This window comes from Macaca fascicularis, chromosome 1, assembly GCF_037993035.2.
Source record: "Macaca fascicularis isolate 582-1 chromosome 1, T2T-MFA8v1.1".
NCBI lineage: Eukaryota > Metazoa > Chordata > Mammalia > Primates > Cercopithecidae > Macaca > Macaca fascicularis.
The window spans coordinates 78754647-78767304 of NC_088375.1; the positions used below are offsets into that span (position 1 = coordinate 78754647).

The following is a 12658-nucleotide window of genomic DNA, read 5'->3' on the forward strand; positions in this document are numbered from 1 at the left end:
TACCATGCGCATAAAAAAGAAATTATGCTGTAGTCCTTGCTGCTAAGGAGGCTGAGGTGGGAGGATTGCTTGAGCCCAGAGAGTTGAGGCTGCAGTGACCTGTGGTGGCGCCATTGCATTGCAGCCCGGGCTACAAAGAGACCCTGTCTCAAAATATATAAATAAACAAACAAGCAAATGCATAAATTATGGTCAACATAAATATTAATTTGTAAGTTGCATAAAAATAAGTGTTCATGGAATTAGTGAGCATTTAAATCAAACATAATGAGGTCATCAAACTCAACCAACTTATTAAACATTCGAGAAACTGGAGACTTAGAAAGGTGCAGTGATGTCCCCAAGGGCACATGCCTTGTGGCAGCTTAGGATGGATTCTGAGTCCTTGTTCCCTTCATTCCACCATGCAGTTTCTGCTGTCTCAAGGCTATTTAAAGCTTCTGAGTCACTGTGACTTCTATTACAAGAATAAGAGAACTACTTTGAAAGATTGTGTGTGGGGTGGGGTGGAGCACGGAGGGTATGTCTAGGAGCGAGGCACACCTAGCCACTGAAAAGTTGGTGTGCCATGTGTTATAACAATGTGTATTTCCCTATCAGATTGCTTACTCAGACACCAGCCCATTCATGATCCTTTCTGAGGCGTCGCTAGCGGATCTCAACTCCAGGCTAGAGAAGAAAGTTAAAGCAACCAACTTCAGGCCCAATATTGTAATTTCAGGATGCGATGTCTATGCAGAGGTAACGCTATGCCCCTTTGCATCTTTCCTTGGATTTGACTTCTTTTTTAAGGTATGAAAGTCTTTGACATTGGATTAGATTATTCTGAAGGGTGCATTATTTATCAACTCTGTAATACATAACAATTTGATTTTTAGATTTATTCACCTAATAAGTGCAGACTTCTGTGTGGAGGATACAAATATTGATGGGTCAGAGACTGTCATCAAGGAAGCAGTTCAGTATCTGTGGCTTCTAAGGAGAATTCTGAGTTGACAGGTTCATGGTTGAGTCAAATTTTCTTGCACAGACTACATGATCTGTGTGGGCCGTGGAACAAAGAAAGTGTGTGCTCCTGTCTTGTCGAAGGATGGTCTTCCTGTTTAGTAGATGGCTCTCTTGGAGAAGACAGGCATTTACCGCAAGGCTGCTGGGTGAGGGTTGGGAGAGGTTGTTGCCCCTGGGCTTGATGGCACTGCCCTAAAACGCCTGCAGTGCCACCTTCCATCTGCCCTCAGATGTCTGCGTGGTGACTTAGCTTGAATAGCCCTGAGGCTTGGTGTCCGGGATTCCGCAGGATTATGGCAGCAAATTTACTTTGTAATAAATAGCCTTTGGCTGTTTAACCTGATTCTCTCCCTGGGCTTCCATGAAGGCAGAGGTTGGTGGCCTAGAGGCTTGGGGAGTGGCCACCAGCTGTGGATACTCAACAGAAGCCCTGACCCCCAGCTAGGAATTCAGGAGCTCTTGTTGTGCCTCATGTTTATGTTGAGAAGGGAGAGGTAAAAGGGACAATATAGTGGTTCTTACGTTTGCCCATTTCCTCCATAACAGGGAAAAATGGAGTCAAAGCAATTGAGTTTTAACCTTTTATACTCAGAGGAACCAATTCTGTTCTTCACTTTTGCTGTACGGAGGCAAAGCTGTGCTGAAAGAGAAATAATATATGAATTTGGTTCCCACATTCAAACAAGAGGATGTGAGGGCTGGTTTCAGCTTCTGTGCTGGCTTCTGCATGACTTTGAGCAGCACTGCTATGTCCCACTTACCTTGCCTGAATGATGAGATAATCGTATTTCTGCCTAGGGTTACCTTAAAGGTCTGTTGAAGGATCAATTTGGATAATGTAATTTATGAGGTGTATAAATGCAGTATCAATCGATGGAGGATAATGAAAGTACTCCCAAATCCACTGCTAATGCTTTATATAAAATACTCTTGGCTCCCACCTTCCAAGGGTAGCGTTTCTTCTAAAGATGGCAGAGAACTTCCTAGTGTGAGGCAGGTGGACTGTGTGCGTATCCCCCACGGTCCTGGGTTGGGCGTCTCTCAGTGCTTCTTTGTGACAAGGGAGCGCTGCCTGTCCTGCTTCTGTGCACAATGGGCCAGCCTGACTCAGACAACAGGAAAATAATCTCTGTTTGGTTGCCTTTGACCATGTCCTTGATATTCATCTTCCACTAGCTATGGCTAGGAGAGTCATTTTTCCTGAGAACATTCCTTCTCAGGAAAAGAGAAATGAGTGGGGAGGGTTTTGAATAAACACTTGTGTTTCACTTAAGTATGTTGTCTCTTCTATGCCTCACAGAGCCCAGCAGGGTAAAGCTATTATTCCTATCTTACAGGAGAGAAGAGAGAGGCTTGGGGAGGTGAGGTGGCCTGCCCTAGGCTATACCACAGCAAGGAGGGGCTGGGTTTTGAACCCCAATTGTACAAGGCCAGAGGAACCCTGAGAATTCTAGGGCATATCCGTGGGGCTGGGACAGCTGGATTCCACTCTGCCTGCTTCAGCAAGTGACCACACAAGCCTGAACAGGTCACCGAACCTGCCGAGGCCTCTGCTTCTTGCAGTTGTAAAACATGGGCAATTCCAATGACTCCCTCGCCTGATGGGAGCTGTGAGAATCAAGGTCGATGACAATTTGTGGAAAAGTTCTAGGACATTAAGTACCACAGAAAGGTAAGGAAGAGTTTCATTCCTGGGAGTTTGGCTCAGACCCCCCAGCTTTCTCCCTATGATCGGCTTTAAGCTTTCTTTCCCCTGGTGTGATCTGTGCACCGAGGGTCATACTGAAGCCATTTCCACTCCAAAATTCTGTGACAGTAAGATTCGGATGAGAGGAGAGGAGGAGACGGCCCAGAGTAGAACTTCAGATCTCGGAGATTTCTTTCAATTGAATCTTACTTTAAAAACCCGCATCTCTCTCTCTATCTCTGAGAGTTTCCTAATTGAGAACATTCTGTATGTGAAGTTGGGCGGTAACACAATGGTGGCTGAGCCGGCCTTGTATCTAGTAATTCACCCATCATCTAGTGGGTTGCTGCCCCTGTGTGGTGTGCGCTGTGAATAGACACCTGAGAACAAGAGTTGAAGAAATGCATTTGCTTCTCCTGAGGAGCTCAGGGTGGTCAGATAGTGAACAAGCAGTCACAGTCCAGTAAGACATGGCCAGGAGGGTGGTGAGCAGCCAGACCTGGGGACGTGACTAACACCTGCATTGTGGGGTGAGCTGAAGCGTGGGGCACCCAGGGCTCTGGTCTCAGAACCTTTCTCATTTGTCTGCACTCACTTTTCTGATCTGTTCCTTCCTTCCTTCCTTCTTTCCTTCCTTCCTTTTTCCTTCCTTCCCTTCCCTCCCTTCCCTCCCTTCCCTCCCTTCCCTCCCTCCCCTCCCTCCCCTCCCTCCCCTCCCTTCCTTCCTTCCTTCTTTCCTTCCTTCCTTCCTTCCTTCCTTCCTTTCTTTCTTTTCTTTCTTTTCTTTCTTTCTTTCCTTTCTTTCCTTTCTTTTCTTTCTTTCTTTCATTTTCAAAACCTCATCTGCCCTGAGGACTCCTAACTATATCCTTCTGCCAGAGCTTTCCCCTGCTTCTCCATAGCTCCATGTGGATGTCTAATCCAATGTCAGGATGTCTGAAATTGAGGGTCAGGTTTCCACCCTAAAGCCTGCTGTGCCCAGTCTCGCCCATCTCAGCACACAGCAGCCCTGACTTCTGCTGGCTCAGGCCCCAAACTGCGAACCACCCTTTGTTCTTCTCTTTGTCTCATATCCCAAGTTCCTACAGTTGACAAATCTTTATGGCTGGGCCCTCCTCCCCACACCCCTCCCTGCCTGGATGTAGTCACCACTGGTGCTGCAATAGCCTGGGTTCACTGGCCTTCCTGCCCCACTCTTGACCCAGCCCTGCCACCATCCATGGGCTGTTCTCAGCACATCTGTCAAAGTAACCCTGTTGATGTAAGTAACATCATGTGATTCTTCAGCTCAAAGCCCTCTCACAGTTCTCCACCTTTCTTCAAGTAAAAGATGGGATCCTTATGGATGGCCTTGAAGGCCCAACATGACACCCCGCCAGCTCCCAGCCCCTTCTCCTCTCACTCCCCTCTGCTGTCTCATTCTGCCCCAGCCATACTGGCCTTTTCTCTGTGTCCTGGCTGGGTCCTCTGCCTGGCATACCTTCCCTCACAGGCCTCATGGCTCACTCCAGTGCCTCTTTCAGTCCCCTGCTGCAGTCTTCACTGACCCCACTCATCCAGACCCCCACAGCACACACCCCACCTAACAAGCCGTGTGTACTCAGGTTTTAGTGTATTGTCTGTTTCCCCTATGCAAGCTCTTTATCTCCAGCCCCTAGGAGAGCCCCTGGCACACAGTAGGTGTGCACTACTTATCTGTTAAATGAATGACCGGATAAGTATTATCCAGGAGAAGGGGGAGCACTGAGGCAGGGGTGCATACACAGGGCTATGAAGGTGTGAGAGAATGGTCATCTCGCAGCACTGGGGCTCAGGAGAGGAGGGGAGCTGAGAGCACAGGTATGTGGTGTCTGGTTTTGGGGAGTCTGGGAAGAATTTTTAGCCAGAGAGTGACTGAATCTGATTTGCATGGTACATATTTGCTTCTGCCAGGAGCCTGGAGAAGGATTAGAGCAGGTGGGGCCAGGGTGCAGCTGAGAGAGCAGGCTAGCATGGAGGAAGGCTGAGGACCTGCACGGAATTTTCTGGAAAGCAGACCCACAGTGCATCTCAGAACCTACTTTCTCAGCAACTGTGGCTTTTCTCTGCCTCCCTTCATCATCGGCACTCCCCACACTCATTTCTTATGCCTCATTTCTCCCCAGAGCCACAGTGGAGACATCCACCCCACCTGCCACAGTCAGTGACTTTTTCAGTCGCTGCCACCCCACCCTGAGGACCCATGGGCACTACTTACTGAAACGTTTCTCCTTTGGCTGCACTGCCCTTACTTCTCTGCTGTTTGTCCTCATTCCTTACTTCCAAAAGTTCTGGCCTTGACCCTTTTCTCTCCCCTCCTTGGTGATCACACTCTCCTGCAGCATCACCCTCTGTCACCTGATGTAGGTCCCTCAAATGTCCACCCGGACCCCCTCTGGAGTGCCGTGTCACAGTTCCAACTCTCTGTTGGTTGACAGAGAAACTCAGACTTAGGTGCTCACACTCCAGCCCCTACACCCTCACCCCACCTCCCCAAACTCATTCTTTCTTTCTTTTTTGAAACAGAGTCTTGCTCTGTCACCCAGGCCGGAGTGCAGTGGTGTGATCTCAGCTCACTGCAACCTCTGCCTCCTGGGTTCAAGCGATTCTCCTGCCTCAGCCTCCTGAGTAGCTGGGATTACAGGCATGTGCCACCACGCCCAGCTAATTTTTGTATTTTTAATATAGAAGGAGTTTTGCCATGTTGGCCAGGCTGGTCTCGAACTCCTGACCTCAGGTGATCCACCCGCCTTGGCCTCACAAAGTGCTAGGATTACAGGCATGAGCCACCGTGCCTGGTCCCCAAACTCCTTCTGTTAACTTCGCTGTTTCTATCCAGGCAGCTCATTTTTTTCTTTCACCCAGTCTGGGAAGGTGACAGTCAGCCCTGGCTCCTCCCTCTGCTGTGTTCCTCCCAGCCCCAGCCACATCGGCTCCCCTTTCTATTCTCAACCACCAGCCAGATCCAACGTTTGTTACCTTAAGTTTGGACCACTAAGTGCTCCCTCCTGAATATTGCCACAGCCAAGCCTCCCAGAGCTGATCAGCGTGATCTCTCCCTCTCTAAAAGTTTGTGACAAAACATCAGTGTTGCTGCCTTGCTCAGAAGCCTTTAGTGGTTCTCCATGTCACAAAGGTCCACACTTCCCACTCAATCATTACATTCCTCTGTAACCTTGCCACAGTCTGCTTTTCCAGCCTTTATTACCAACTGTATTAGTTCATTTTCATACTGCTATGAAGAAATACCCGAGACTGGGTAATTTATAAAGATAGAGAGGCTTAATGGACTCAGTTCCACATGGCTGGGGAGGCCTCACAATCATGGCAAAAGTCAGAGGAGAAGCAAAGGCATGTCTCACATGGTGGCAGGCGAGAGAATGCGTGCAGGGGAACTGCCCTTTATAAAACCATCAGATCTTGTGAGATTTATTCACTATCACAAGAAAAGCACTGGAAAGACCCGCCCCCATGATTCAATTATCTCCCACTGGATCCCTCCCATGACATATGGAGATTATGGGAGCTACAATTCAAGATGAGATTTGGATGGGGACACAACCAAACCATATCACCAGTGAAAGCTCCAAACTGCAAACTGATGTCTCCTGGTCACTGAGACTCTTACTCCCTTCCCTACTTAAAACTCTTGACATTCTCTGAAAGCCTGGATTAAAAGCCCTCTCCCCTGGGAAGCCTGCTGTGATGGCAGGACCTCAAAGAGCTCCCTCCGGTCTCTGAAGCTATGGTGTGCTCTGAGCCTCTCCCATGCCATGCTTGTCCTGTTTGAACTGGTCACCTCCAGGTGCTGTAGGAAGACTTTCCTGGGCTCATCAGTGCTTATGACTCAATCCCCAGTAGTTTTTACTGGACATAGAAGGGGCTCTGGAAATATTTCTTTAATTAATAAGAACTTAATTTCCTAAGTGGAACCCTTGTTTTTCTCCTTTTATACTCTTTTTATGTGTTTTTTGTGACCACAGTGCCTCCTTGTGGAGAAATGTTCGCAGGACAGGCTGTGGCTGTGCTAATCCGCTGTGCCCAGTTTTCTGGACTGTTGAAAATATGCACCTGAGACGCGTTTTATGATTTATGACAGAACAAAACCCCGGTGTCATATATATCAAGAATAACACACACTATTGGAGTTAAAATTCTGAGCTTGAAACTCTGTCCCTCAGCTCATCCTCAACCAAGGACAAGGCAGTTTGCTTTCTAACTCCAGGTCTTTGCCTTTTGCCCTTGTGTGGCGGGCAATTCTCTCCGAGGGTAAGAAGGTCAGGACTATAATCAAATGAACTTTGCCTCCTCAGCGCCCTTCCTTCTTATTGCTGTCCCCTCTGCCTGGAGTCCCCTTACCCTTCTTTTGTGCCTCTCAAATTCTCTGCCCTTTTAGACTCAGCACTTATCTTACCTATTCCATAAAACTTCCTCTAACCAGACCAGCCCGGAGAGCTGTGCCTCTAAATCCCCACAGTGAGTATTGCCTGCACAGTGAAACCAACACACAACATGCTGCCTTGGAGTGCTTTTTGTGAATATTTGTGGCATTTAAAAACAGAATATTGATCTTTAGAATTCCATGTATGGATGGCCTATCTCGGCTGCTAGATTGGAGGGCCTTGGTCCACTAATGCGGTTTGTTGTGGAAAGTAGGCTCCGCTGACCCAGCCCACAGGCGATGCCTGCAGAGCTCCCCTGGCTTCAGTGCTTCGTAAATGCTCCAGCAAAAATCAAAGAGGAATGAGGCTGCTGGCCCTGCTCCTGATGTGTCCGTATCTGGCCGGCGAGACATGCACGTACTCAATGACTTCAGGCTCTTGAGCCATATAACTTCAGGCAGGCACGAAAGGATCTGATACGAACTGAAGTAATGAGTAATGTCCCCTTCTGTCCCCCTCCCCACTTTCACCCACCCCATCCACTTTGTGCACCCCAACCCCCACCAGGAGTCAAGTGGGATCATCAGGGAGCCTCCCTGAGCGAGGTGAGTTTCCACGACAGTTACAAGTGAGAGGAGAGAGAAATCTCATCTCAGGGGAATGAACTGGCATGTGAAAGCCAGAGAGAGGGAACGCGAAGGTGTGTGGGTATGGCTTGGCAGAGCAGGGCTGGGGGAGAACAGAAGGCTGCCATCGCTGATGTGGGTGACATCATTAGGTGCGGGCGCTCCTGGGAAGTCTCTACACACGTGTCAGGGGCGGGGCCTGGAGGTGCTCATGGGAGTTTGCGCTTTGTTTCCTAGGATTCTTGGGACGAGCTTCTTATTGGTGACGTGGAACTGAAAAGGTTGATGGCTTGTTCCAGGTAAGGCGCTTTCCTGTCCCTGTGGGGTGGGGGTGGGGATAAGGCCACTCTGCTCTGTCCCCCTTATGATGTTCTGTATGTGTCTCCAGATGCATTTTAACCACAGTGGACCCAGACACCAGCGTCATGAGCAGGAAGGAGCCGCTGGAAACACTGAAGAGGTAGGACTGGGCAGACGGGGCTCATCCTCGGGTTTAGGTGCCTGGAACAGAAGCAATATTTGTTGCTTAATGTTTATAAGAGGAAGCAGTGAAAACACCACACACATAGTCTTGAAGCTCAAGGGGGTCCCATCAAAGAGATCATTTGGGAAACATTCGCTGGTGTTTTGAGCACCAACATGTGTGCTTAAATAAATACTTTTATCTTTCATTTAGAAATCATAATTCAAATAAATCGATGTTTAAAAATTGCTTATGTATTTTGACAAATTTTATTATGGGCTGAGTATTAGATGATACCAAAAAATGTACTAGGTGTCCTAGTGGCATTGTGGTTATATTAGAAATGTCAATATATTTTAGAGACGCTGCTTGAAGTATGTGTGTAGGAGTGAAGTGATGTGACATCTGGAACTTGCTATATGCTATATATTATTTTAGCAAAAAGAAAAAAAGGATAGATGAGTACATTTTAAAAATGTGTCACAATCTTCATAAATAGAATCTGAGTGATAATTATGGGGAGGTTTATTGCACTATTCTACTTTTATGTTTACTTTAAAATTTCTTAAGGGTAAATTTTAAGTGAAAGGCACAGTACCGAGAATCATTTTAAATTGTATATATAGTCAGGATGCCATGTTGATTTTACAAAGTTGATTATAAAATAGCACTATTTACTTTTTATTTTTATTTGATTTTACTTTTTAAAAAACATAAATGCACATGAGTAGATAAAAGGCTGAAAGGAGATGAAGCAAAATGGAGATGCTGTTTTGGTTCAGTGATAGAATTATGGAAAAGGGTTATTCTTATATGTAGTCTCTAAACTTTCTATAATTACTCTGCATTACTTTTGTGAAAACAACACCAATAACAGTTTAGTATCCAAGCACTTCAGTGCTGTTATCTGCCAAATTTGGGACCCAGGAAATTGCTGAAACTGAAAATGAACTAAGGGTGCTTCTCTTTATTGGTTCCTTTGACATTGAATACTGAGTTACAGGCCAGGTGTCAGGCCTCATCTCTACAGTCCCTGAGACCCTTCTTTGGCTTTGGTCCTAACTTGGCATCCCCAGGTATAACTTGTAGAAGGGAGGGCCCTGGGAACCTTGAAGAAGGAATGCAGTTGAGACGCGACTATCTTGTATCAAAACCATCGTGAACGAGCGCATGACAGAGAGGTTGCACTGGCCTTTGTGGAGCAGGACTCATTCTCTATAACGTGAGGCTCCCTGCCTCCCTTTCCTTCCACTTTTCACCAACCTCATGCCTTTTTGGGGGCCAACGATTCAGTCTTCTTTGATCAGCCCCAATCCCTCCCTGACAATTCTACTGTCCCAGATCTGACCCCCTCTCTGGGCAAGCTGAAGCCCTGGGCTGGAGGGGTGTCATCCCTGCTGTCACCTCACTCCTCAGCATGAGGCTATGGCCTGACTTCTCTGGCTAGCACCTGTCATCCTATAGGAGATGAGTCCCAGGGTGTGGGCCAGGCTGCAGCAAGGTTAGCAGGTGGCCTTGAGGGCCTAAGCCACCTGGCAGGGATACAGTGGTCAGCAGGGAAGTCAAACAGGGTGGGTGGAGGGAGTTACGGAGAAGGGGGTTTGTGGGACTCAAGGAATCTTTGAGGTGGATAGCAAGTGGCTGGTCTCTACCTGACTCCAACAGCGTTGGGTGTGATTTACAGCAACTTTCAAAGAGGAGGGCTACAGACCAGCCTGAGAGAATACAGTGGATTGATGAATAGATATATATGTGATAAAGAAAGTATAGTCAAGGCCAGGCACGATGGCTCATGCCTGTAATCCCAGCACTTTGGGAGGCTGAGGCTGGTGGATCACTTGAGGTCAGGAGTTCGAGACCTGGGCAACATAGTGAAACCCTGTCTCTGCTAAAAATACAAAACTTAGCTGGGCATGGTGGCGGTCACTTGTAGTTGCAGCTACTCAGGAGGCTGAGGCAGGAGAATCATTTGAACCCGAGAGGTGGAGGTTGTAGTGAGCTGAGACTGTGCCACTGCACTCCAGTTTGGATGACAGATATATATAGTCAAGTGTTTTATATATATATATATATAGTCAAGAATAAATATAGTCAAGAATATATATATATATATATATATAGTCAAGTGTTAAGCTCAGAATTCAAGCAGTGAGTAAATGGGTATTTGCTGTAAAATTATTTTACCAATTGCCTGTTTGAGAATTTTCATAGTAAAATTTTGGGGGAAATGTCACTATGTGTGACAGAACATTGATGAGAAGAGCAGGGTTATAGCTATTCTGTGAAATGTGCACACTCACCATCAGAACAAACCAGAACTCAGTCTTCCTGTTTTCCATGGCCACAGAGGAGCTACTAGGGGCAGAAAGCAGGGAGGGCCAGAGGGAAGATCCTGGGCTGGGAGTCAGGAGACCAGGATCTGCAGCACACCAACTGCTGTGCTCCTGCCCCCACCCCCACTCAGGCCCTGAGTGTTCTTCCCTATAAAATAAGGGAGGCAAGACAGAAATAGATGGTTCTGTGTAAATCAGCCAAGTGGCTTGGGGAATTGGCTGTCATCCTTTTTTGTCCATCTTGTTCTCTCTCTCCCCCCAGTTGCTCGGTGTGGGGCATCCTTCCCTCTGGATTTAGAAGGTTTATGCTCTTGCAGAAACGGCCTCCGCAAAGCACTTCACGTGTTTGGGCTCGTTCTCTGCATCTTCAGGGCCCCCCTTCCTCCACTGGGAGCCTGTGTTTATAGAAGGAGGATAATTGACCCTAAACACAGAGTGAGGGTGGGAAGGCGGGGGGCGTAAGGAGCCAGCACACCCCCCTGATCTTCTGCAGGCTTTGTGCAGCCCAACAATCCAGCCCTAATTGCTTCTAATACCCCAGGAGACAGTGCGGCCAGCCTAGGTGTCTTCTCCTATCTCTTACTGAGATTTAAATTGCCATGGATGTTTAATTTATGTTCTTCCCAAGACAGGTGGTCATAAATCGGGAAGAGAAAGGCCTGGCCGCATCGCATAAATCATGGGAAGGGAAGCAAACAGTGGTGTCCACAGCCTCTCCGCTGTTGGGCAGGTTGCTCAGAGCCACACCGCTTTCTGCCTCTGGGTACTCATGGTCCCATGGCTGGGGTTGCTTCTGGAATGCAAGCGCTCAGCTGGGAGACCTCTCTGCCTGCCCAGCCCTGCCTCCTGATGTTAGTCATCCACAGGCAGAGCCCGGGGTGGCACAGCAGTGCGAGAAAAAGAAATACAGAGGCATAGGGGAGCCTTTGTCTGTAAAATGCTCACAGTGGGCGGCACAGTGGAGGCCTGTCTGCTAACAGGAAAATAGGAAAATGGAATTTTTCTTTTCTTGCTTAAGGGAAAGTGACGTACACACTAATCCCCATGGTTGAAGGAATGGCTGGAGTCTGCCATTGTTGCTTCCATGACATCTTGCCCCTAATGGAAAGAATATAGCACAATTACTGCATGGGGACTCAAAAAAAAAAAAAAAAAAAAAAAAAGGTTTTGCTGGATGCACGAATACTGTGACTGCAATGACATTTGCCAGCAGCCACTTGTGTCAGGCTGTGCTCTGCTGAGCAAAACACGGAAGATATAGCAGTGGTAACTCCAAGGGAGGAGACAGACCCTCCACCTGTCTGGCTCTGTCACCTCCTAATTGTGTGACACTGGCAAGTTGCTTAGGCTCTTCAAGTCACAGTTTCTTTATTGGTATAAACTGGACTTGTAATACCTCTTCTGGTAGACTGGAATAATGTAAGATATAGGATTTTTATAGGTGATAGAATACTGTGCACAATGACCATGTAAGCTGCGTTCATTGAGAGTCTCCATTTATAAACTTGACACTTTCTGAGAGGAGGAGAAGCTTGACCACACTTCTTCCTATACTCAGAGGCTGCTTTAAATGAAACCGAACACGAACTTGCCCAACAGCCAGCCTCTGTAAGTTCAGTGTGGCACCTCTCCTGGGAACGTTCACGATGCTAATTCTTTTATTTTATTTTATTTTATTTATTTATTTACTTATTTTTTGAGACAGAGTCTCACTCTGTCACCCAGGCTGGAGTGCAGTGGAGTAATCTCGGCTCCCTGCAACCTCCGCCTCCAGGGTTCAAGCAATTCTCATGCCTTGGCCTCCCAAGTAGCTGGGATTACAGGCATGCGCCACTATGCCTGGCTAATTTTTGTATTTTTAGTAGAGACAGGGTTTCACCATGTCGACCAGGCTGGTCTCAAAGTCCTGACCTCAGCTGACGTGTCTGCCTTGGCTTCCCAAAGTGTTGGGATTAACAATGCTGTTTAATTCTTAACCTGGCCGTAGAGATAGGCAGTCATGAGGCCTCAGGAATGGCTTCTGCCCCTGGTGACTTATGGTCCCATGAACACCAGTGGTGGGATTGGGCAGTGACCAGAGACTCTGCCTGGAGTCATGGCCTGGACGTTGACCAGTGTATGAGTAAACCAGGCAGTGTAAA

The 12658-nt window shown here is 47.5% G+C and overlaps 1 protein-coding gene across 17 annotated transcripts in view; it reads left to right on the forward strand.

Annotated features, from left to right (window-relative positions):
- MTARC1 (mitochondrial amidoxime reducing component 1) overlaps positions 1-12658 on the forward strand; it is a 41652-nt gene that overhangs the window by 10343 nt on the left and 18651 nt on the right. For 6 of the 17 annotated variants that reach the window (XM_074036789.1, XM_074036804.1, XM_065542185.2 and 3 more), the window contains exons 4-6: positions 601-741; positions 7959-8020; positions 8110-8181. In XM_074036789.1, coding sequence (XP_073892890.1) covers positions 601-741; positions 7959-8020; positions 8110-8181 — 275 coding nt within the window. Of the gene's footprint in view, positions 1-600; positions 793-878; positions 1000-2345; positions 2681-7958; positions 8021-8109; positions 8182-12658 lie in introns of those variants that run through there. The other 11 variants (XM_074036787.1, XM_065542183.2, XM_065542195.2 and 8 more) reach the window with 5 other exon arrangements.